This window comes from Oenanthe melanoleuca, chromosome 1, assembly GCF_029582105.1.
Source record: "Oenanthe melanoleuca isolate GR-GAL-2019-014 chromosome 1, OMel1.0, whole genome shotgun sequence".
In the NCBI taxonomy this organism is placed as follows: Eukaryota; Metazoa; Chordata; class Aves; order Passeriformes; family Muscicapidae; genus Oenanthe; species Oenanthe melanoleuca.
This window is the reverse complement of record NC_079333.1, coordinates 43,146,410-43,172,723: the sequence shown is the minus strand read 5'-3', so window position 1 is coordinate 43,172,723 and position 26,314 is coordinate 43,146,410. Positions and strand designations below refer to the sequence as shown.

At 37.1% G+C, this 26,314-nt stretch overlaps 1 protein-coding gene across 3 annotated transcripts in view; it reads left to right on the top strand.

Moving 5' to 3' along the window:
- Positions 1-23,495, top strand: part of XPO4 (exportin 4) — a 79,880-nt gene extending 56,385 nt beyond the window's left edge. Inside the window, exons 13-23 of one of the 3 annotated variants that reach the window (XM_056482644.1) lie at positions 1,087-1,264; positions 2,706-2,865; positions 4,482-4,651; positions 5,603-5,777; positions 6,833-7,126; positions 8,030-8,210; positions 9,710-9,828; positions 10,734-10,864; positions 11,640-11,757; positions 12,957-13,049; positions 16,117-23,495. In XM_056482644.1, the coding sequence (XP_056338619.1) occupies positions 1,087-1,264; positions 2,706-2,865; positions 4,482-4,651; positions 5,603-5,777; positions 6,833-7,126; positions 8,030-8,210; positions 9,710-9,828; positions 10,734-10,864; positions 11,640-11,757; positions 12,957-13,049; positions 16,117-16,314 (1,817 nt within the window). In that variant the 3' untranslated portion in view covers positions 16,315-23,495. The remainder of the gene's footprint in view (positions 1-1,086; positions 1,265-2,705; positions 2,866-4,481; positions 4,652-5,602; positions 5,778-6,832; positions 7,127-8,029; positions 8,211-9,709; positions 9,829-10,733; positions 10,865-11,639; positions 11,758-12,956; positions 13,050-16,116) is intronic. The other 2 variants (XM_056482653.1, XM_056482662.1) reach the window with 2 other exon arrangements.
- Positions 23,496-26,314: the final 2,819 nt, after the last annotated feature.

Below are 26,314 nucleotides of genomic sequence, written 5' to 3'. Positions count from 1 at the left end.
AATAATTACCTCATGTAAAGGTTTCATCAGTGTCAATTGGAAATTCTTGCAACTAATTTTGTTACAGTTTTTTTTGAGTTGTGTGATCCATCAGCCTATTCAATAAATTAGTCTGTTTGTGGTATCAGTGGTGTTGGCTGGGTGCACGACTTTATAAGGGAACCAGCATGAGATCAGTGTACTGGTGACAGAGAATCATGTAAGTTTTAGACTTTCTGCTGATGATCCATGACCTGCTATTTTGTTATGTTTCAGGGAACTTAGAGCATTTTCATTCTAAATTTAGAGCCTTTTTGGGTTTGTTTTTTAAATGGCAATATTTTACTTAAGTTTGCAAAGGTAGTAACAACTAAGTCTGTACTTTGCTCGGGGAAATGCATAGTGTTTGAAATATTTGTGGGGCTTTTTTGAAGGTGTGGTGTTTTAGTTGCTTTCAGATGTTGACATGAATATTTATAATAGTTTTGTAACACTGAGATGGAGTTTGTAGCTCACAGATGGTTATGAGATCAGATATTAAAAACTACAACTAAAGCTGGAATTAATATTATATAGATACCAGAGTATTGCATGAAAACCCATGCTTCACCTAATCTGCAGTTGCTAGGCAAGGAAAACTTGTGTTACAGCACATGTGCTTGAGGTCTAAAAGACTGACAGATTTGAGATTTTAGCAAAACAGAAGTCCCAAATGATAAGGACTCAGCAGGGAAGCTGTAAAACAAGGCTTTTTTACCACATAACAGAAGAAGAAAAAAATGAAAACAAAATGTTGTTTCATCCCTCCCTCAAGCAGATGAATTGACTGTAGTACTTTTACATGAAGCAAAACTTGTCTCTTTTTATTAATTTTTAAATTGGTGGTTTATTTTTCCAGTCTTGGTTTCTTGTCACTTTAGGTTTTTTTCCTACTAAATGGATTTAAGGATTCTAATTAACTCATATGCATTTAAGGAGTGTTAGCCAGGGTCTGTACATTTGGTTCTGGTGTGATGTCTGCAGTTAAGCCTATGGATTCTTTAATCAGAAAGCCATAAGTTAACCTAGGGTAGAAAGTTGTGATCACTCTTTCTTTTTTAATGTAAGGCTACCTCTTGGCTAATGATACTCAGGGAGAGACTCCGCTAATACCTCCAGAAGTAATGGAATATTCCATTAAACATTCAGCTGAGGTTGACATCAATACAACACTTCAGATTCTGGGATCTCCAGGAGAGAAGGCCTCTTCCATCCCAGGGTACAACAGAACTGATTCTGTAATTAGGTAAGGATGCATCTTGTGCTATTAAATGTGTTAAATGTTTTTTTCAGAGAAAAACCTACAATGTGAGTAGACTTCTGTGAATGTGAAAATTTAAGCAACATGTAAGCACTGAACATTGAAGAAGGAAAGATTGATCTAACAGTCTTAACAGACATCATAAGCCAAAGTCTTGGGAACATACAGAAATGTTTTTTATATTTCTACCAAAAAAACATCTTTGATCTATATTCTACAGAAAATCCTTAAAACTACTGAAGTAAAAAAAGTTGGCAGATCAAAATCTTTAGATAATATATACTCTAAAATTCATTCAGCACATATACAGCTTAAGCAAATGCTTTCCAGAACATCAGTAAGCTTCTCTACTTTGATTATGGGTTACTGCCCAAGCTTGCCAGTAGCAGCAAAATTGATCCTCAGAGCATGAGGAATTGCTGTCAGTTATGAACACACGTCACTGTCAGCCTGTAAAAGAAGCAGGAGAGATTTCCCTTCTCTTCTGCAAGTAGGCTGATGTTCCCTAAGGACTCCTCAATTTGAATCCTCACTTCAGGTGATTGCATTCCACTCTTGGTTGACATGGAAGAGTCTTCACCTAAGATTAGTTGTGTTCTTTAAATACTTTCTTCTGGGAAGAAAGTAGAAGAAGTGGACCTTCATTAGCAATGATGTGGGTACCTAGTGTTTAGAAGGTTGAATACTACTCACTTATACTATTGGCCACTTCAAGAAGTGGCTGCCAAACAGGATTTCTTGATGCAATGTCTCAGTGGTGGCAATAAAACCGGATCAAAACAACGAGAGATTTGAGGCCCTTTGGCAATAATTCTGAAATGCCTTCAAGAAGCAGGCCACTGTCATCTCCTAAATTTCTTGTGTACAATCACATTCTTACAAAATTCACTTGATGCACTACAAAAGCTAATATTTAATGCAGTTTTATGAGCTGATTGTAGCAATGCAATCACCTTGTGATTTACTATTCCAGACTATTTCCCTGACTATTTCTTGTAATGAACAAGAGAAAAATAACTGGTCATTTCTTTTGTTTTTTGGTATATGTCAACACTGCGAACACTGAACAATTAGACCCCATTTGGATACTCAACTTTATGGTGCAAGGAGGGAAAAAGCAGCTTTTCAGGCACTCCCAAGTAGCCCATTTGTGTCACAATGCTTGTGAGAATTCTTTATTGCAGTAATTTTGATGTCAAAATTACTGTTAAATCTTATTTTTGGAGGATATTTGCTCTATTCTCTCTCTCTCTCGCCTTGCATTTCAAAAACAATAAATTCAGTTCCTTTTTACTTGATTAGAGTTAGTGCTGTGTATTATCCTGATTCTTCTGTCATATTTTGTGAAAAATTAAAGTGGTTTTAATAGTTGCATTGCTTCTTCAAAATCCACTCTCAGCATCCTCATTGTATTTTAAATCTGCAGGTTGTTATCTGCTATTTTAAGAGTGTCAGAAGTAGAATCTAGAGCAATAAGGGCAAATCTGACACACCTCCTGAGCCCCCAGATGGGCAAAGATATTGTATGGTTCCTCAAGCGCTGGGCAAAGACGTACCTCCTAGTAGATGAAAAGTTGTATGATCAGGTAAGGATATAACTTTTATGAATTTATTTGTGAGTATTAGCAATAAATTATCCTGTAACTGTAGATGTCAGTGTAGCTGTTGAAAATGCAATGCTAAAGTATTTTTTATGTTATATGGGTTGTGATTTATTTTGGAATTTGTTTGAAAGTTGATGTTTTCATCCATTTGCTAATTAGAAATATAAGTTTTTAGGGGATTCTTGTATATTTTGCTGTAAATGTGATTTTTTTTGGTAGCCATTGCCATATCAGAATAACATAGTGCTCCTGGGCTCCATAGTGAGTGAAACTTACTGACTGCAGTGATGTTGTAAATCATGACTGTCCATCTGATTTTACATTTCATCTCTAATACAGTGATTGCTCTTGATCATGATTCTGAGTTAGATATTTAACACCATCACAAGGTAGTATACATTAGCTAATGTCAAGCTGCTTTCTCTCCTCATTCTCATTGTATGTATCATTATTTCAACAGTGTGTTCTTTGTAAAGGGTAACTTCTTACCGTGCTTGGACAGCACTAATTGTGATTAGAACTTGATCCTGATTTTTGCTTATCGAACTAACTGTAATCCAGCTAGCTTGCAGAGGCCACCCATCCTGAGGAGGTCCTACTGGCTCTAGTTTTTGAGAAGTCTCCTCCTCCTCCCGTTTATTTCACTATTGAAGCAACTAAGAATACTAACGCTTCAGGAGGCCTCTTCTTAACAATAATAGGTATCACACAGACTTGGAAATATTTGGAGTCATATTATTCAGCTCGTACATATAGCACAGCTAAGAATTTATGAAGGTACCAGTTGGGCAAGAATTGGAGATCATGTTAGGAGATCCATGTTAAAAAACAATGTGAAGAAAAAAAAACAGTATCTAGGAAACGCACACATTTAGTTTGTTTTGACATGTGAAAGTGATTGAAACCTCTATTTAAACCTTATGCTCAGTCATGTATATTTCATGAGTTCTTAAAGGTAGAAACCTTAGTGGTGTGCTGACAGGAAGCCCCTGAACAGTTACTACAAAGTCTTTGCATTTCACTCTTGAGAAACATTCTTTAAAGGCAGGAGAGCAGGCAATTTCAAGGAAGCATATTTTAATGTGCCAGGACCAAAGTGTGACATGTTTCCTAACAGATGTGTAGATTGAAGGAACCATCTGAATAAAGCAGATGCAGAAAAATTGAGGTGAAAATGAATTTTTACAACTTGCTATATAGATCAATAACTAGGTTTCTTTCTAATAATTTTTACCACTGAATTTTGAGGAATTATGTCTGAAATTCATGGAAACACTTTTGGGAGGTGATTTTGGGGTCTTTCTTTTAATTATTAAAGCTTTTGAATTTTCATTGGCCTTAAAAGCTTGACATACTCAAACCTTTTTTGTAAAGAGGTTGGAAGTTTTCTTTGTTTTAGTTGTTGTGCTTAAAGTTGCAATATAAATTTGGCAAAGATTTTTCTATTACAGGTATTCTTTGCCTTTGTCTATGTAACATTTGTGTAACTTAAGTAGGAAAGAAGTGACAGCCTGAAAAGAATTTGCTGACAATGATTGCCATACACTTTCGGGTTCTGGCTTCTGTAAAACTCACTCATTTTAATGCTTTTCTTATAGATAAGTCTGCCATTTAGTACAGCATTTGGTGCTGATACAGAGGGTTCCCAGTGGATTGTGGGTTACCTTTTAGAAAAAGTGATCAGTAACCTGGCAGTGTGGAGTTCAGAGCAGGACCTTGCAAATGATACTGTACAACTGCTAGTAACATTAGTGGAAAGGAGAGAGCGGTAAGTTGCTATACCTCTGGAAGTCAAAAAGTTTCTTTTGCTTCCTTTCAAGTTTTTTGGCCACAGTAATCCAGATATAGGGCGCTTCATATTCATGTCTCTGTAAGTCAAATTACTTTAGTAACATAACTATGAGTGAAAAAGCACCACAGACTTGTCTGGCAAGCTGAGGAGTGAGACCTGTATTTAAAAAAACATCACCAAATTTTTGTTATTGTTTAGAAGTGCACTCTCCTTCCCTCCTTTTGTGTCTCACTCTTAAACAGTGAGAAAGGAAAACTTTCCTGGTCTCCACTCTTATTGCAAGGATTTTTGTGTTGCTGTTAATTTTTGTTGATTAGGAGTTCGGATACTGGCTAAGCCAGTATGAAATGTTTTGTAAACCTAAATTATGTTTTTTTAATACAGGATTGTGGATTCACTCAAATTTTAATAGGTTTTCTTTGATTGCAAACTGTGAAGTAGGAACTTCTTGAATGCTTTATTTCTGTCAATTGATACGCAATTATACATGCAATCATGCATTCACAGTCTACTGAAAGACTGTTCTGAAGTATGAGGATTTTAAATGCTTGAGGATTTTTCTTGCAAAAAAAATTAAACCCCAAAGGAACTAGTTTTGGAATAAATTGCTTATTTTCTTATGACGTAATGAGACTAAGCTTTTAATCCATGCAATATGTCCATTAACTCTTGTGTGTGTATGTGTGTAAAAACTAAAGCACTTCCCTGCTTTTCTCCTGTATGAATTGATCTATTTTCAGAGTATATACTTGAGAACTCTGAGAGCTGAGGCATTAGTAAGATGAAAATCAAAGGCAATTTTGCCTCAGAATAAAGGAATTTTAAAAAATATAGCAACAAAAAACTTCTAGCAACTGCTAGAAACCTGATGTGCTCTGGTAATACAATTTTGTGAAGTCTTTAATGAATTTTTTTTCCCTCTTTTAGGGCAAACTTAGTTATTCAGTGTGAAAACTGGTGGAATTTAGCTAAACAGTTTGCAAGGCGAAGTCCTCCTCTTCACTATTTGTCTAGTTCTGTGCAGAGAACACTAATGAAAGCTTTAGTTCTAGGAGGTTTTGCTCATATGGATACAGAAACAAAGCAACAGTACTGGACAGAGGTAAGCTATTTTGAAACTTCTATTACCTCCATATAAGCAAGCAGTACAACAGGTTAATTTAGGAAATTTCATAGCGACACAAAATAAATTTTTATAGCATATTTTTATATTTAATATTAATGATTTTTAAAATTTTTCTCTCTGTTGACATTTCTAGCTTTGTATCTAAATTGTATCTAAAGTATCTCAATCTAAAGAAAAAACACTAATAATTAATTGGAGGATTTGTGAAGCAGACAGTAGAGCAATATGTTTGAAAGTGACTATTATAGAAGATTAAAAATTTCACTTGCACTGGGACATTTCTTCCTTTCATTTTAATTCTATGGTTTATGAATTACTCTGTTACCACTTAATGATAATGACAGTAAGTAAAAAGCTAATGTGGAATATAATGAAGAGTCTTGACCAGCTCTTTGTGCCCTGGCTCTATTAAAGCTCAGATATTTAATACCAGAAAGGTTGATGCTAGAAAGTAGCTGAAATGGCATCTGGAACACCATGTGATTTTGTAAAGCATTGACCTTCTTAGAAAAACATGCTTTTATTGGCAGAGGTACAGAATTAGTGGTTTAAGCTAAGGCTGTAATGCAGTGGAAGTAATTGGAATTTTTGTGGAAGTTTCTAAATTGTTTACAAATACAGATGATGACAGAAGTGATTTTGCTATTGAGAATCATAATGTGGCAAAGGTAACTGTTAGCATTAATCTTAATGCTTTCATTAATAAGCTGTAACAATTTTTCCTCTAATGCTGAATTTGAAGGGGATCAAATGCTTTGAGCCAGACAGTCATTGTCATTTGTTTAAACACTACAAAATTACCTAAAATATTTATGGAGATGCTCATTTTGACACCTGCCTACAGGCCATAATGAACAATAAGAAGCACTACTCACTACCACTTCTGCTTGCATTAATGTGACATAGTGAAATAAATGAACCATTGTACTGCCATGCCAAAAGCTAAATTATTTAATTGCTAAATTATTTAAACCTCACATCTCATATAATAGTATGCTTATCTTAATGTGACTTTTCTGAAAAATTTCAAGGTTCTTCAGCCACTTCAGCAGCGATTCTTGAATGTGATAAACCAAGAAAACTTTCAGCAGATCTGTCAGGAGGAAGAAGTGAAGCAGGAAATCACTGCTACTTTAGAAGCACTCTGTGGCATTGCTGAAGCTACCCAGATTGATAACGTAGCAATTCTCTTCAATTTCCTAATGGACTTCCTTAATAATTGCATTGGATTAATGGAAGTATACAAAAACACACCAGAGACTGTTAATCTCATAATAGAAGTATTTGTTGAAGTTGCACATAAACAAATTTGCTATCTTGGAGAGGTAAATACAACCAGAAAGGGAAGGAGGGGGCAGAATGTGTGCATGTGTATACGGTGCTATTCCTTGAACAAGATAAAATGTGATTTTTAAAGAGAGCAAGAAAGACTGTGTACACATCTGATAAGGAATTCCTTTGTTTTAAAACATACACTTGCAAATATTAAAAGCAGCACATTTAGACTGTTTTGGTTTTTTGTTTTATATTTTACTGTTAGATTTAACTACAGTTCATCACAAGTCTAATTTTATGTGTGGTGGCAGAAGAGGACAGACTATGCTGAGTACTTTTTTATAACAATATCAAACTTCTTTGAAGTCTAGTCTAGGAGAATTGCAGCAGTGTTCTATGTGGCAAGTGCAAACCATAGAGACACTGCCTTAGTCCTAGGCATGGCATTAATAGATCCCAATAAGTTACCAGTCAAAATTTTGAGTTTCTGCTATTCACTTGTGTCTTTGCACTGTTGGCTTGTTTTGTTTTTGCATCTGCAAGATTTTCTGCCTATTCCAAAACTGGGTATGTACAAACAGTGTATTGTGGCTCCAAACTTCTATAAGTAAAGTGTGTCCCCAGGGGATTTTGTTGGTCATGTAGTTTGTGAGATTAGTGAGATATGTCAGTCTGTCTCAAACCACTCTTGTCTGGATTTTTGTTAAGGCTGAGGAATCAAGTAAATTAATATTTTGCTCTTTCAGTCAGTATCACATCAATATATGGCTATAAGTGTTCTTATTGTCTAAGGTGGCAGTTGCCTTGATGATTTTTTGTACAGTTGGTACAAAAGTGATCATATACTGAAATTAAAATCTTGAAGTATTGTCTACCAAGTAATGCCATCTTAAAACAAAGTGTTTCACTTTTAGCATATGGAAATTTTCTTATTATGTAACATTGTTTTATAGGCCAAAGCCATGAACTTGTATGAGGCCTGCCTAACTCTGCTCCAGGTGTATTCCAAGAATAATCTAGGTCGACAACGGATAGATGTTACAGCAGAAGAAGACCAGTACCAGGACCTCCTTCTTATTATGGAGCTTCTCACTAATCTTCTATCAAAAGAGTTCATAGATTTCAGTGATACAGGTATCAAGGAATTGGTAATTGATGAACTAAATGTTGTTTTCTAAACTGTAAGAACCATTTTGGGGTTTGTATTGAGTCCATGTAAAGTAAAAGCTGAAGTTTAGGCTTGACTAGGTCAGGATATGGAAATTGCTATTTAAAGTAGCAAAGAAGGACTTCTCACTTCTGAAATTATTATTGCTGTCATAAAATAAATTACGGCTGTATGAAACAGTTTGAAATATGAATGTTGCAAGTCTAAATACGTGGTACCAGCAGTTTTATAACAAAAAGCACATAGAGAAGTTGGAGTGGTAAAGTAGTGCAAGAGAGCAGATGAGTGGCCGTCTTAGTACAGGATTTAACTTTTGGGAAATGTTGAGTCATTAAAATTCCATCATGTGAGAGTCTTTTGTATTTCTCTTTCACAGAACATGTTTTATGGTTTGTGGGTGTAGTTAAGGGTTCCTTCTTGTATCCTAGCCTGTTACTTTCTTACATATATTTGCCACTTGAAATTGCAGTTGTCCTGAGTATGTTCTGGCAGTTAGCTGCCATGCATTGCTTTTGAATAAGCCAAAACACATTTGCATGGTTCATATCTCACCATGTTCTATACATTTTGCACAGATAACAACCCAGGCAGATTCAGTTTGATACCAAGCATGTTTTGATATTCATTGCTTTTCTGAGGTATATCTTGAAAGAGAGCCTTGTACTCCAAAATACAGTACATGGTTTTATTTTTACATCATGCATGCATGACATGAGTACAGAACCAGATTTAGACTTTCCATTGAATGGACAACCCAGTGCTTTGTAAAGTGTTTGCTTTGAGATTTGGATGTTGATCTAGTTGTGTGGAAAACACCATGAAACAAAGGTACTGCAAATAAAACCTAGACGCAATACCCAGAGCTCAAATCTGTTGTGAGTTTTCTAGATACTGCTGCTGACTCAATGCAGGAATTACAAATGTAAGGTCACTGCCATTTAATGGGAAATACAGGCCTTAACCTGTAACCGGAGAAAACTTGGCAACATTCAAACTGCAGAACTTTCTCTGTTAGGTCTCCCATTTTTTTCACCTTCTGCTCATACAAGATATTAAAGCATATGTATATATATTTTTTTATATACATATATATGTATGTAGTATAAAAAATAGAGTAATATTTTACTCACTATGTGTTTATGTGTGCAGACATGAAGCAGCTATCACTAGAAACAAATGCAGTGTTCTGTAATGGAAGGGAGCCCTCAGTATCTGAAGTGTTCTGGTTTAGCATGCCATCTGGTACAAGTGATTATGAAATGCTCAGTCCTAATGAATATAAATATAGAGTGATGTGACAGCCTCCATTCACTAAGTTTCTATTTTAATGCAGTGCCTCATGGTTTTGTTTGGAGAGAGGGGACCAGTCCTATTTTTAAAAATGTCTGTATTCTAAAGAAATGGGACTGTTCCTTCAAAATGTTTAATCTTCCTTTGATACAAAATATTTTTTTCTTTTTTGCAGATGAAGTATTTAGGGGACATGAGCCTGGGCAAGTTACAAATAGATCTGTATCAGCAGCAGATGTTGTCTTATATGGGGTTAATCTAGTTCTGCCTCTAATGTCACAAGATCTGCTGAAGGTAAACATATTTTTTACATGGAGCTGCTAGAATATGAAAGCTTTATAGTAATGAATTCCCAGAATTCATTCCTGTATGCATTCCACCTCAATAAGCTGAATTTTCTAGGCTTCATAAATGTAAATAACTGTTCCATAGTTCTAAATACTCTTTGAAAAGAAATACTGTAAGCTGAGAAAATGTATATCTGAAGGTTCTAGGCAAAACTTTTCTTCTAAAAGCAAGTCTGTGCAATCAACAGCCAAACCTAAAATGGGGCTCACAGAGTCCTTATTCTGGTAGAGTCAGAAATGTGAAAAGAAGCGTAGATAGTGATATGAGTTATGAGATATAACTATTTATTTCCACAATACAGATGGCTGTTGATCGTAGGCATCAGCAGTTTGTCAGAACAATATGAAACAACAGGATGGCAGCATTTCATTGTTGCCCTGTGTTCATGTTTTACTGCAAACCAGGGCAGCACTTCTGGAGGGTGTCTCAGCTGTCCCCTCTCCACCTGCCTTCTCATCCAGTATCACTTGCTGAGCACAGGGAGGGGCTGCGTCCATTTTAGATCAAACCAAGGCGAGGGATGTGTCCTGGGAGCCCCTCGATTGGGCTCCAAATGCTCACGAGGTTTTGCCCCATAGGACTAGATTTGCCTGTGTCTGAAATAAAACTCCTTTAATTTGTATAGAGAAGATACCAGACTGCCACCATCTACTGTTTATCTTTAGTAATCTTCTTTTATTGTCACACTTTTATTGTATTTATGTAAAGTTGTAGCCATTCTAATGACTCAAGGTTCCTACTAAAATTATTTTCTTCAGTGCAAATCATCAGTCGTGTCTCTTTGTACAGTTGAAAATTATGCCAAGATAGTTATGTGATTGAATCTAAAAATACTGTTTTTCTTTTGACAGTTTCCATCCCTGTGTAATCAATATTACAAATTAATCACTTTCATATGTGAGATATTCCCTGAGAAAATTCCACAACTTCCAGAGGACCTCTTTAAGAGCCTAATGTATTCACTGGAGCTAGGGATGTCATCGTATCCTTTATAGAGCTTGGGAATGTTTTTTAAAAAAAATCTAAGTTGCTTTTGTAAGGACCTGTTAAAAATTTATTTTTTATTTTTTTATTTTTCTACCAATATCTGTATTTATAATGATATACTGGTAATGGACTCTTACTCTGCTCTCTGGGAATTGAGAGTTTCACTGCAGTGTCCATTGAGATTCCAGCAGTAGCTGAATTGCCTCTTACTTGTGGTGCTTGGGTGCAGCCTTTAAGTAGCTTAGCATGTAAGTTTTTTCTGGCAGCCATTCCTGCCTCCTCCATTACTTCATTTCAGAGTGTGTAACTTCATAAGCCTTCAGCTGGTATCCCAAAGCCATTCCTGAATTAGTCTCTCAGCTGGTAATACAAAACATTGCTGCTGTTCTACTGGGCTGGCTCCAGAGCATTTCCTGTCAGGGTGCCAATGGGCTCTCCCTCTCATAATGGGAGTACCATTTTCACTAATCTGTGGCACGTGTCAGAAACAGATGAGCTTGACCATAAGGGACTCTTTCTGAAAATGTTATGTCAGAGAGGGTTATGTTACTTTAGGGTATGCAGCTAATAAAAGAAGGTAATGAAGTTGGAATCTTTTTTTCCCCCTTTTTCTAGCATTTTTTAAAATTTGTTTTTAAAATTAGTAACATTGTAGTGAAAAGAAACCTTGAAACATACAAGCATTTCAGATATTTTCTAGTGTCACAGCTGGGTAGTTTGACAACAATTTAATTGAAATCCAGCTTCAGTTCTTTAACACCCATTATCAGAATGAGCTCAGAGGTTTGCCAGCTCTGTCTGGAGGCTGTTACACCGTTAGCAGAACAGTGTGCAAAAGCACAAGAAACAGATTCAGCTCTTTTTCTAGCAACGAGGCACTTTCTTAAGGTAAGGTGTCTGTTTCCTGTTACTTTGGTTGTTTGCATAAAGGCGTAGCATCCAAAGGCCAAACAGTGATCATATCCAGATTAATCAGGATAATACATATAGTAAGAAACAGCCTGTTACCTAATTAAAAAAAAAAAAAAAAGTGGCAGCTTAAGAAGAAAGAGGGCATGAAGAACTGAAGGTGTCAGACTAGAGTACAAAAGAAGATAGAGGTGCAGAGGGAACCAGTCCATCATTGCCAGTAAGAAAAAGACCTGAGCCTCTCAGAATGCAATTTTTATTTCCCTGCTCTGCACTTGAGATTGACAGTTTTAGCAGTTCCTGGTGAAACTGTGAACAGAAGGCTTCCAGAATTCTGTGAACTGGAGGCTGGGTAGAGTACTAAAGGAAAAGGCATGAAAAAGAGCATAGCTGGGAGCTAGAAAGGAAATGCTTTCCTTTATTCAATGTATCTAATTAATTACGTGCTTTCTTAATTCAATATCACATTCAGTACTTTACTTTTTGGACCATCCACTTTAATGAATTTTGGAATGACCTGGTAGCATCCACGTTCCTACTAACTGGCAACAAAATAATTGTGGAATATGTGGGCTTGTCTTCTGATTTTGTATGGATTTCACCAAACTGACATTGGGATTTCTGAGGATTGCTCATTAAATGCTTTCATCAGAAAAGCTGAGAGAATGAGAAATTTGCATAATTTTGTCTTCATGTATCTTCTAAGTTTAATATAGTTTCATTCCTTATAATATTAGTCTTCACTAATCTGGTCCCTGTTTGACCTTCTGTGAGCTGTAGGAGTCTTCAAAACTTGAGGAAAAGTCTTGTATTTTATTCTGGATGAGCAAAGGCCTTTTTCATTATTTCTTTGGCATATCTGCAGCTTATGGAGAAAAATACAAATGATGTCATGTTTCTCTGAAGAACAGTTTATATAAATCAGCAGCAGGTTCCAGTGCTTTGAGATGTGGATTTATGCTGTTAAGCCAAGACTCAACTTTTAAAAAACTTGGCTTCTAAATTTCTGGTACCTAAATTCAAAAATTAAAAAAAGGGCCAACAAAGCAAACAGCAACCTTGGATATTTGTAATACATGTTCATTATTATTATTAGAAGTAAAGATAGACTTCAGCAGCAAATGTTGAAAAAGCAGAAAGTATACACTTACACAACTACTTCTGTTTTGCAATTTCAGATGGTTTTTGATATGCTGGTACTTCAGAAGCACAATACAGAAATGACAACTGCAGCAGGTGAAGCATTCTACACGTTAGTGTGTTTGCATCAGGTATGGCATTTAGACACACCCTGAAGAGAAGTAATTTGTTAAAGGAGAGTGGTTATTTCTTGTGCACCTGATAAATCTTGGAATAATTTGGGTTGAGAGGGTGGCATCCTAAGGAGGTCTGCCTGTTTCAGCTGTAGGTTTTTGCATTTGTCCTTGCTGAGTTTCACAACTCTCCTGTCAGCTCATTGCTCCAGCCCCGGAGTAAGTACCTCTAAATGTCAGCCCTGCCCTTGAATGCACTGGCTGCACTCCTCAGTTTGCTTTCATCCCCAGACTTGAGAAGAGTGTATTTCCCCTCCTCCTCTAGGTCGCTGACTAAAATATTTAACAAGATAAGGTCCAGATGAGACCTCTCAATTCTACTTGATGCTACAGAGCTTCCAGGTGGAACATGAGCCATTAGCCTCAATCCTTTATAGGCTGATGGTACAGGTGTGATTTTACACATATAGTAGTTCACCTATTTAGACAATAAAATCCTAGCTTGATTGCCAGGGTGCAGTACACAACTGCTAAAGACCTGCTTACCTTGGGCATCCACTGCACTTGTGTTAGCCATAGATGTAAGTCATTTTGTCAAATAAGACAAGTTGGTAAAGCATTATTTACCCTGGGTAAATCCACACTACATGTTCTCAGAGTCACAGATTATGCTGAGTTGGAAGGGACCCATGAAGATCATTGAGTCCAACTCCTAGCCCTGCACAAGACCATCCTAAGAGTCACATCATATGCCTAATGCATTGTCCAAATATTTCTTGAACTCTGTCAGGCTTGATGCTGTGACCACTTCCCTGGGGAGCCTGTTCCAGTGCCCAAATATCCTCTGGGTGAAGAACCTTTTCTTAATACGCAATGTAAACTTCCCCTGACACATGCCCAGAAATGACTTCTAGGAATACTTACTTCATTATTTTCTTAGTCATTCAAAGAGGATAGAGAGCAGCCAGTAATCAATGACATGAGCCACCTTTCTGAACCCTTGGATAGATTCTGTCAGGCCTTATGAGCTTGCATGCATCAAGATTTCTCAAGAGATCCCTGGGTTGATCCTCTTTACTATGCCTAGTTCATCTCCTCCTTGAATCTGGTCTCTAGTCACAAAGGTCTGGAAAAACCTGTCAGTGAAGACCAAGGCAAAAGAAAACATTGATTATTTCAGCCTTACTCTTGTCAATCATTAAATCATCTATTCCATTCAGCAGTAGAACATATATTCTCTCTGTTCCTTCTTTTACTCTTAAAGTACTGGTAGAAGCTGCTTTTGTCTTTGTTGTCCTTTGCTAAATTCAGCTGTAGCTGAACTTCATTTTTCTGTCATTGTTCTTGTCGAGGCAATGTTTCTGCTTTCCTCCTTTCTAGCTGTTCCTGCTTCTGTTTCCTGCATGTGTTGCCCTTGTGCTGGAGTTCAGTCATTAAGTCACTGCTTAGCTGAATAAGTGTCCTTATTGTTTTCCTCTATATGTGGACAGACCAGTCTTGTGCTTGGAAGAGGTTGTTTTTAAAGACCTGTCTTTAAGAGCTCTCTTGAGCTCTTTTTTTCTTCAGAGCTGACTCCCACAGGATCCCACCCACCAATCTTGAAGAAGGTGGCATCTACTTTTATGATGTCCAGGTTCTGTACTTGGCTGCCCTCTTTCCTTGCTTTCCTGGGAATCCTTATCTCCACTATTTAATAACTGAAAGCATGGCATGAATTACCACATCCCTGACCAGGTCTTACTATCCATGAATAGGAGACGCAAAGTCACATGCCTGGGTAGCCCCTCTGGTATGTGTGCAAATGTCAGGGAGATAATCTCTTGCAAGTCCGATCTGGAAACTTTCTCAAGTTGCTTTAAGATGACTAAAAGCCCTGTTCTGGGGATTTGTAACAAGATCTCACCCCAAAAGATACGTCATCTTCACTGCTTCTCCCCTGATCATGATCCATAAACACTCAACTAGATTGCCGCCCAGTCTTAGAAAACCCTCTTTAATCTGAGCTGCCTTTTCACAGAAGTGTCAATCTTCTGTCATCTTCTGCCCTGAAGAGCTCTAACAAGCTTCCACCTGTCCCTTGGAACACTCCAGTCATGCCACCTGTCCCACCACATATCAGTGCCTGCAGTAATGTTAAAGCTCTGGACCTGCACGTGGAGCTCTAGCTCCTTCTGTTTCCAAAGCTGAACACATTTCTACACAGACATTTCAGGTTGGCCTCCTTTCAGTCCTTTTCATCCTTTGAGGAGCACTTTTAAACTCATCACACTTCTTTGTGTTCTTAATGCTCTTGATCTCTGTCTCTTTATTAATCTACAAGTTGTTACTATCATCCCTCAGCATGCCCTTTCTTCTGAGCTGGCAAGCCTTTGGCAAAGATGATGCTAAGCCACTTTGTCCTATGGATCCTCTCTCCTGTGAGCAGCCCTTATCCCTCAAAGAGGGACTTGTGAGCATGTAAGAGAAAAGGACCCTGTTATACCACCCACAGGTGGCAGATTCTTGTTGTTTCTACCCTCACCCAAGCCCTCATGGGTAGAATGGAGGGAACTGCCATTCTGACTCCTGTGTCCCGTCTGTGCTCCCAGAGCTCAGTCCCTTTGGACTTGCTTCAGGTGTGTACCCCTTGCAGTGTCCTTCTAGTTTCTTTGTCTTTTGCTTCTATCTAAATAAGAGTAAGTAAGAAACTCTTAGAAAGGAATCTAAGCTCTCTGTCCCAGGTAAGGAGCCCTAGAAAATGGAGAACCTGTGGAAGGAGATGATTGGTGTCGAATTTGGGACAGACATCAAGAAAAAAACAGTTTGTAGGAATAAGCCTATTCTAAGGAGGACCCAGAAGGCCCTTAGCCTTAAAATTGTCATCTTACTCTGCACTGCAAAGCATTGTACCTTGCTTTGAAGTCTTCTTTAGCCTTACTAAGATACCCAGCCTGGATGAAGGATTTTAACTGGTTTAGAGGTAGGTCAAAGGCTGTGATGACAGGTGAAGAGGTACTGATGGTTTTCTGTCACAGCCTTTATTCTGGATCTTGTCCTGATGAGAGAAGTTGTATATATTGTATCTTTTTGTTTGTTTGTTTAACAGGCTGAATATTCAGAGTTAGTTGAAACATTGCTATCAACTCAACAAGATCCAGTAATTTACCAGCGGTTAGCAGATGCCTTCAACAAGCTTACTGCAAGCAGCACTCCTCCTACACTGGACCGTAAGCAGAAGATGGCCTTCTTAAAGAGTTTAGAAGAATTTATGGCAAATGTTGGTGGACTTCTCTGTGTAAAATAAACAACAAAACTCTATGCCTAATTTAGACCCTTTCTGCAAAATGCACTGAGAAATGCTGAATGCTGACTAAATCTTGTACCTGTCTCTGGGTTCTTTGCAGCCATCTCAGATTCTAGAGAGCCTGGAAGTTTGAACATAACACCATGGAATAGGAGAGGTCAACTTTGAATCAGCTTCTGCTATTATGTGTTAGCTCCAATCTGTCATACTTGGGTGTGGAAGAGAATGAACAGAAAATCTGAATTGAATTTTTTTCCATTTATGCGCAAACAGATATGGGCACAATGAAATAAATGCAGTGCCTTTCCCCCTGTACTGGTTTAAAATAGAAGTGGTCATATAAACGTACAGATTCTTTCTACCCAAAATCATGTTAGAGTGTGATGCAGATACATATAAAGCTCTAAAGAATTTAGCTGATTTTAAGCTTTATTTTTCCTCTCTTAAAGTTTGAGTTTGTGTTCCAATGAGGAAGAAAAACCAAATGGTATTTTAACTTTTGTTTAGTTCTGTTTTTCTACATCAACCTGACATTGCAAATTTAAAGCAATGCAGGTTTTTACGTTATGTTCTGCTGCCTAAAGTTCAGAGAAAAAAAAGGTGTATATTTTTGTTCCCCTAAAATGAACTTTAGGAACTGTAGCCATTTCATTGCCTTAATTTAAAAGAAAAGAAAAGCTCATATACTTTAGGTAAGAAATTTAAGGCAAGATTTGACTCTTAAGAGTTGGTTTAGGATGTTGGCACTGAGCTGCTGTGTACCTGTTGCAGCCATTTATGTTGATGTGTTGTTTTGGAATGAGTGTCTAATGCAAGGTTCATGTGTAGTTTTACTTTCAGTATCTGTTTTGATTCTCACCTGGGTTGCACGCCAACTGCAATGTATTTCTACACGGAACTGTTTGCTTAAGCAATAACAACCCAAAAGGTGTGAATTACTGGCAAACTTTGTAAAGTTGGGGCATTAGCTAAAACAATTATGTTAGCACAGGGGCATCAAACCCTTTTACTCAAGCATGTTTGTTTGACTCCAGTGGGGAAATGTAATTGGGAAGTCTGTGCTGTAGGAGATTTTTGTTTTTGCTGAATCTAGTCCCACTTCTGCAGAACTCTCCCAGCTGCTCTGGCTTGGTTTTTTATATCAGCACTTTAGCTGCTATCATAGCAGAAGTGCTCTGAGTATATAGAACCAACAAGGGAGAGCAGCACATGAATATGAAAGCAAGGCCTGCTTTTTTTCCTGTCATGAGCCACAGGAAACTGAAGCAAACACAAATGCTGCATGTCTAGTAAAATTATTTTTGTGGAAATACACAGAGGCAGAAGTGGGCCTTTCTGTTTAAGATCTCTGCTAGATTATGCTGTTAAATATTTCCCATGTGTTTTTACAATTTATATAAAAAGTCTGGTATACACCTTTATATGGCAACATAAAGCTTCGTGTTTGCAATTCTGTGCCATTCTTCAGCTATTCATCTCAAAATTAGTCAAAATAGCCAGAATCTCACAACAGACACAAATCTCTATACTGTGCTATAAGTGATCTAAAGCTTTTTTTTTTCTTTTTTTAAAGTTAAATCTGTTAGTGTTTCAAGCATAGATCCTCAAGGCCAAAAATGCCATCTCTTTATTATACTTTTCTAATTAATGTGAACACTGGGCAAGGGCAGATTTATACATTACAAAGTGACCATAAAACGTCTTAGATAATAGTGTACCTTCCCAGATAGTATTTTATTTTTAAGATAACTTGTATAGTATTCTAGAGCAGGGGTATTGCTCTCAATTTTTCTTGAAACTCTAGTGCTTTTCTTTAAAGGATTTCTTGACTGTGCACTTACACAAAATACAATCATCCTGGCAGATCATTCTATTTCAAACTGTTGTGATGGCTGAGTTTTTATTTTTAAATTGGGGTTTGCTGTTTTTGAAACTGCTTCTGGAGTTTTTCTGAGCTTGTACATTGGATGGGGGGAAGTTCTGAAACCTCACTTTTTTTCAGATGGGAACATCAGCAGCAGTAGGAGCTGCTGGTTTGTTATGATGTGCTCGATGTCAGACTGAAGTCTTCAAAGACATCATAGCAAATATTCCATGTTTTGGGTCTGGCTGAGTAACTGATACACCCAGTCATCCTTTCTTTTATAACTAGCTCTGTCACTATTGTTTTATTAATCCTAAAGCTGGCTCACTATTTAAAAATATTTATTAACTTTAACGTTTTAAAATCTTCTTGCATATTGTGATGAACAGGAGCACAAACTGAGTTTATATTCTGGGCAAAGTAATGTGCATACTCATTATTTTTCTTGTTAGGCCCATTGTGTTATAACAAGCAGAGACACACAGCATTTTGAAGTATCAAGACTTTAGCTAAAGTATGAACACCCACTTTCGAAGACTAGTTTTAAAGGTGGTTTAAAATTTTCCTTTGCCCTTCATTTAAAAATAGTATTATATGTTAAAGGAAAACTGTGTAGTAAGATTTTGGGGTTTTTTGTAATTTCCTGCTTGATGATACACGTTCATGTTTTTCTTAATTTTCCTTTCATTCTCATATATTCAACAGGGATTTTTCCATGCCATTTTATGTTTCTTTTAGAGCAATGCTAAGATGTCTCTGCTTAGTGACATCCATGAAAGGGTTGCAAAGGCTTATGGAAATAAGTCCTGTTCATTTATACTGCTGCTGGCTTGGTGACTGCTTCTACCTGAGCTATTTGACATCTGTATCCCTAGCAAAAAAAAAAATAGAAAAAAAGGAATCTTTGGTGATCTTCTACACATCCAGTTGCTGTAAATTGGGATGTGAAAGCACACTGAGGTCCACAGGAAGGACTTGGACTGTTTGTAGTGAACACTGAGAGCTGACTCCACATAAGTGTTCTGAAAGTTTTATAGCATCATTGCATTGATTTTCCATTCACTGTGGAAAGTGAATAATGGTTCTAAAAATGCACCTGTTTTTTGAAGAAAGAAAAAAGGCAATTCAAACAGAGTTATAAATGCTGCATTATATAATTATGACAAATATATTTGTCTAGACTTTTCTTGCTGAAGCAGATTATTGGACCAGTGTTTTCATTTTGAGACTAGCTTCTTTTCCATTTTGCTAGCTCCTTCCCCACTGTAATAGTTCTAATGCTGGCATAATAATTTTGTTCGACCTATTGGCCTTCAAGTTCAATCATAAAAATCAAGACCTTGTTGAAAGTACAGATACACAGGGACAGGGAGAAGTGGACTGGATGCATGAAACTTCCACTTGCATGTGCATTTATGCCTTAATTAGCCTCACTGAATTACTGCCAGCATCTGCTACTTTTTTTGCCCAGAGGTTTGTGTTTCACTATTTAATGGTAAAGGGCTCACCTTTTTTCCTCAGGAATGAGAAACTTGTTTTCTCAGCATGTCCAAATCCTACTAGTTGAAAGAGGGGGTTTGAATTGGAGTCATCACTTTCATAGTGAGCAGAACTCACTAAAGCCCCAGTGTTTACCTGGGCAAATCCCTTTATATTTAAGCCATGTAGTTCTAGAAAATAAGCTTGCTCAGAGCAGTCAGTTGTCCATTTAAAATCTAGTTCTTTAAAAGGGAAAGCAAGTTCTAATTTGTGATCTGTAAAACTATTTAAAAATACAAATTTGCAGCATCTTGTTTGTAAAACACTTCAAGTAATTTTGGGTTTGGTTAATTACATAAGAAGGGGTGTTTTTTTAATGGAAGTAGCTTGATGAATATAAGCGCAGGAGTAGGAGCCAGGCTCCTCTAATTTTGTAGTGTATTTCCACAGGATCCTCTGTGGCCATTGGCAAGTCACTAGAACTGTGTTGTTGTTAAAATAGCATTAACACCTACCTACCTCACAGGGATGTTGTGAGGATTAGCTTATGCCTATAAAATGCATTGAGGATCTGAGATGCTATGTAAATATTATATACTTTAATTTTAGTTTTGTGAGGTGTAAGGTTTACTGTAATGAAAACAGAAGATTTTCATAATTGTAAAGCCCAGGAGAGGCAGCAGCAGTGCAGTATTCTGAGGACTTATGTACTGCAGTACAGTAATGCTTGCTGTAAATTGTCATTATTCAATTACAGCCAATTGAAATGGTGACTTCTTCTTAAGGTGAGATTCCCCACCAGTGTGCCTCAGTTCTGATATACAAAGGGAGAGGACAGATATAGGTTATTCAGGCTTTGGTGCCTCTGCTTGTGACAAGTGCTGCTTGTGGTGGTAGGGTTTTTTGTTTGGTTTACTTTTGGTTTTTTTGCATTTTTCTGTAAGGAACAAACACCACACATTTCTCCCATGTCTGTTCTAGTCACTAAGTACAACCAAAGCCTAATTATAACAATTAAAATTTAAAGACCCAGCCCTGCTCCCCATAAATTTGCATTGAATTAGAATGTGCTCCGTTTCCAGTAAATTAGATCAATGTTTTCTAGCACTGATCATGAAGTAAATAATGAAGTGTGTTTTGCTCTAGAGCCTCTAACTCTCAGCTATCTTCTAAAACTCTATTTTCAGTATGAGATTTCTTGGGGCCCTAGAAACAGAGAAGTAAGATACCTCTGGCTTTCTCTTCAGTGAATTAAAATTGATTCTGCTTTTTCATTTCTTTGCATTCCCTACCCTGCTTTTCCTATCCTGTTAAGCTGTTCCAATCTGTTACAGCTTAATACTTGAAATTAATAAAAATCTCTCTAATAGCATTTGCCACACATTTCAATCTCCCATTAAACCATTCTGGAGTTTTTAATTAGAGGAAAAAAATAAACCTATGTTATTTGTTCTCTTTGTGCAAAATAAGAAACCTCCATGCAGTGAACGTGCAGTTTTAAGGCAATAAATGCTAGTACTGCTGTTGGTCAAGTGTGTAAATACTTTAAATGTATCTTTCAATACTGTGTTGAGTTTATATATCAAAAACACAGGGATTGAAGTGCTAGTTGATTTTAAGTATTGTTTTATCTGTACAGTTGAAGATATGAAGTTGCATAGAAGTATTTTACAGTTTATTGCAATAAGATTTGGGAAATGGCTGTGTAATCAAGCCTTATCATGACTGAATTTTCAATTTTGAAATGATCACTTTGTGTATTTTAAGATCCATAAGCAGGAAGAGGATAAAATTGTTTTCCACTAAAGACTTTTTTTTTTTATTTTGTTTTGGCCACGTGTCATTTGTGTGTATTCTTGTTTAATATTTTTCTAAAATCTCACCTTTGTTAAATCCCTGAAAAAGCATTTCCATCCTTACAGTGGAAACATATAAATAGCAACATTATAAACCTTAGGCTACACCTTTTGCTCTTTGGCTACACTGACTGCACAGTAATTAGGTTAAAAGTTGGTGGAGTAACTTGAGTTTAAGTCAGCACTTAAGGCATGAGTTTGTCCATCAACAGAAAAAAGTGTGATTAGGGGTGCAACAGCAGTATCTCACATGGAACTGCAATTATCAGAAATGACTGTGAATATATAATCAGATGAATCTTTTCCCCCATCTTCCAAAAGAAGTTTTAACAGTGACTTTTCAGGTCACTATTACTGGTGGCATTTGTCTACTCAAAAGGAATACTGATTTCTGGGTCTTTATTTTGTGTGTGTGTGTGTGTGTGTGTATTTAAACAGTTTTTATGATGGTATCTGACACAGAAATGTTCTCCAAGCTCAAAATCTGTTCCTGTGTTCCTAAGGAACATCTAACAGGGTGTTACTCCATGGATATCAGGAAAGTTCAGTTACAGGCAGCAGTTCCTAATGTGCTGTAACACAATTACTTTTAGATAAACTACAGCTACTTTCTATTGTTCCCCTCTCACTTCCATGCACTCTCATATTTTAGAAAAGGAAAAAAAAAGCTTCACAAATCCTGAAAGTAAAACTACGCAACAACTGTGGCGGTGATAGCTTGCTATATATCTTGGCTGTATGTATCACTAGAATTTTACTGGTTTCAAAAGTAAGATTATGCAGTTATATATTTATATTAGCATGGTTTAATTCAGTGAGTATTTTGGGGAAGGACAGAAACATTTAAGGTAATTTTGAGGAAATTCCTGAAAGCAATTGGTAAGACTAACAGCAGCGTATCCAAGAGCCTTTCATGTAGAAAATGGAACTATTCTGCTTTACCTTAAATATGAGTTCTGGAATAAACTTGAATGATTTGGGTACAGAGCCTTTATTCACACTTGTTTGTCTAAGTATACACAAACCCCATCAATTTTGCCTTTTTTGAAACTTATATTGGCTTCAGTTGTGAGTGGTGGAGTTGGGGGTGGATTTTTTGCTTCGGTGATTTGCCATGTCTTACAAGCAGAAAAGTAGGAAAGTGCAACCCTCCAAGTGTTACTTGTCTGGACAGCCAACCAAGCAGCAGGTTGTACATAAACTGGAAGAGGGAAGGAAGAGGAGAAGAAAGTGATAGCTTTGCAGTCTTATCTGGAAAAACAGATCAAGCTACAAGATACAAGTGTTATTCTGTAACTTTTAACCTATGACATCTTGAAAGGGATTAGTAAAAGCCTGCCATTTTACCAAAAAGTTTCTTGGGGAAAAGATAGAGTACTTTTTTGGAATTCTGAAATGAAATGTGATACTATCAGTGTAAATTTTGTTAAATAATAAATTCCTCTTTATTTTGGAAAACATTCCAGACAAATCAATATATCCAAAGAGAAAAAAGAAACTACCCACTGTGACGAATACATAATTCATTACTAGTTTTTCTGCTGTCTATATTTGAATCTCGTGGAGCAGCTGTTTTCACTTTAACATCTATTAGATGGTATCAGATTTGATTTTCCTGACACGCTGTTGCCTTTAAAAGTTAGAATAATTTGAAGCTGTGGGTGTGATGTGCTTCCCTTTTTCTTCCTCTCTCTGTCTGGCCTACTGTTAATGGTTGTAAAGGCAAATATGATTGATTTGCTTTCACTTACTGTTTTGGATGCTGCAGTTTAGGTTTGTGGCATATTCAAACTGCTTTCCGTCTCTGCGTTTGGTGTTCCCTGAATGAAAGTCATCGCTAGACTCCAACACAAGTATTGGTTTGAAAGCCTCACTGGTAACTTGGTTTAATAAGCTGTCAGGACATTTTGGAACTGCAATACTACTAATGGTCTTTTGTTCATTGAAATGATCGTTGTAACTCACAAAAAAAAAAAAAACAACCCCAAAGCCAAAAGCCCACCACCACACTGTGGAATCTCTAGGAAGATCACTGATGTCCTCACACAAGATCAACACTACTTTGGGGAAGGCTTATATTCTTCTGCCACTTTAAGGAAAGACTGTTCTTCTGAAGTACTTTTTGCCTGCTTTTAGGCTGTTATGCACTTTCATGATTTCTTAACAAACTACTGTTAAAATGTACTGTAACATGGATTTTGATAAGCGCACATGTATTTAAACAATTCACTCAGCCTCAGGAAAGCTGGAAAAATTGGATACCTGTTTTGTATCTTGGTTAAAATGTTTGTTACCTGCATCCCTTAAGACAGCCAGATAATGTCTAGATCCTGCAAGTGTAACTATTTAAGATACCAGTATAGTCTGTAAAAGGAGGACAGTGTAATTTTGCTTTAGGGACAGAGAAAAGGGTGTCCTCTTATTTTTCTTAGAGGTATATATATATAGTCTGAATTGGAGTTTCAAAAGCAGAAAGCAGTAATAAACCCCATTTACTGTTCAGGAAAAGAAATGTTTTCTTTCGTAACACTATCTGATTTCTATTTTCTTCCTTCTCCTTAAAGAGTGTGTGTGAAATAAGTGCAGAAGTATGTGTAGGAAAAACTGTAAAATCTGCTGCTGTACATGTTTGCTACTTGACTGCATTTTCTGTTCCACTTTAATTTTACTGGTTTTGCTAAATATATTTTATATATTTTCCTTCCTGCTTCTTGTGATGGCAGAGTGATTACATCTTTTGGGGGAAAAAGCAAAAACAACCATGACAAGGCTTTGGGGCTAGAAAATCCCATGAAGGTTGGATAGTACCGTGTATCTCAGAACATTTTTTGAGAGTACTGTGTAAGTCAGAAGCCATAGCAAAATCTATGGGGATGTGAAAATAGTTACTGGTATAGATACTGGTAATTCTATTGAAGGCTTAGGTGGCTTTGAGTTTTTTTCAAATACTTGTTTAAAATGGATTTAAAGGTGGTATTAACTGACTAGTGGTCACTTATGTAGAGCATTTTTCTGTCTGAAAGCTGTAGCCCTCTGTGGATCCTGAATCACTTCCAGGGGATGCACGAAGCCTGACAAAATAGAAAGAAGTCATGGGGATCCTGTCATGTTTCTAAGATTTTTGTCTCCATAGAGAAAGAGTTGGGATTCCATGAACTACTTAAAAATGAAAGCTTACTTCTGTACTTGCATTAATGGAGTGACTTCAAGCTTTTAAGAGGCTGACTGACAGTCTGTCCTCCTGTTGTGCCATAAGATCTTGGGAAGCTGTGGTGCACATGGCCCACACAGGTACCCCACAGGGCTCCAACACATTTGATTCTTCATTTTTAGGGGGAACAGCTTGAAAGTAAAAGTGCAGCAAGCTTTGCTTACAAAGAGGAGGTGTTGCAGGTTGTTTTCCAAGTAGAGTATTTCCACTTCACTATTTTCCATCATCAGAAGTAGGATTATGTTGTCATTAACTACATCCTTGTATGGTTGTAAAGCATTGCGTGCTTCACTGCCTTCCAAATCAATGTGCAGTTGGTTTGCCAGCCCTAAACATGTTGAGGGTTGTTTGGTTTTTTTGGAAAATGTTAATAGAAATTTTTTAGACTTAATGGCAAGGAAAGATTCTACAATTAATCTGATAATATATTTTCATATTAATTAAAGCTGCTTATACTTTTTCATATGGCTATGGCTTATGCAACAGTGAGAACAAAACTAGAATTTCATTAGCAGAGAAAAAATGGAGTAAAAATAACTCAAACCCCAGAACAGAAAGGCCTTGTGAGTAACAAGTCGCTGTTGCTTTCCAGGGTAGAACTGTGTTTTTAAACACTTTCTGATCTAGCACATGCATTAGTGAAGAGGCAGTGATCTATGTCATCAGGACACCAGTATCACTGCTGTGTGATATAGGTCTGTCAGTGAAAGGACAGGGGAGATAGTTTAATTTCTTTCAGGGTGCACTTTACAGCTATTCCTCTGTTTGTGATTCATTTGTCCTCACATCCCAAAGAAATTGCAGCAAGAGATAACCTGCTTTTTTTTTCCTTCCTACAGGGTCACTTGAGCTCCTTTGGAGCTCTGCTTCTAGAGCTGTCTTGTAACAGGATTCAAGCAAGGCCCTGAGCTGTGTTTGCTGCCAAGTAGTATCTGATATCATAACCTAAATAATGTCACCCTACCCACCCCCAAGCTCCCACACAGCCATGTGCCCTTATGTGATCTGTCTAACCTTTCTGGTGAGGAGGAATTGCTTGCCAAGGGCAGTCTGGTGCTCTGGGAAATCTGGACTGAGAGCATGTGTCATCCCAGTCTCATTTCTACTTTCATTATCAGCCCTGTGCAGAATGTTTTTCCTGTAAAATGCCTTACAAACTTCACTGTAGTACATAAACCACATTTCTTTCTCCACTTAGTAATGCTATGTAGGTATCAATATTAAGACAATTGTCACTTTCTACAATGTAGGGAAAAGGGGTTGGATTGTTTTTTTTAAATTACAGCAGTGGTGCTAGCATGAATAGATATGGATGCCCTCCATATGTGACATTCTTCTGTGATGGGATGAAGACTTTTTTTTGCAAGAACTTTAAAAGACAAAGTGGGTAATGCACTGAATGCAAGATCCAGACTGCAAAGAAGTCTTTTAAACCAAATGAAAATGTCCACAGTTCTCTACTGTCATGAAAAGCCTTGTTTCCACATGAGGGAGATTAAAAATATGGAGATCTGAAGGAAGAATTGACCTATCCACATATCATGTGGTGGCAATTTCTCTGCTGCTTATGTAAGCTGTGCTGCAAAAATA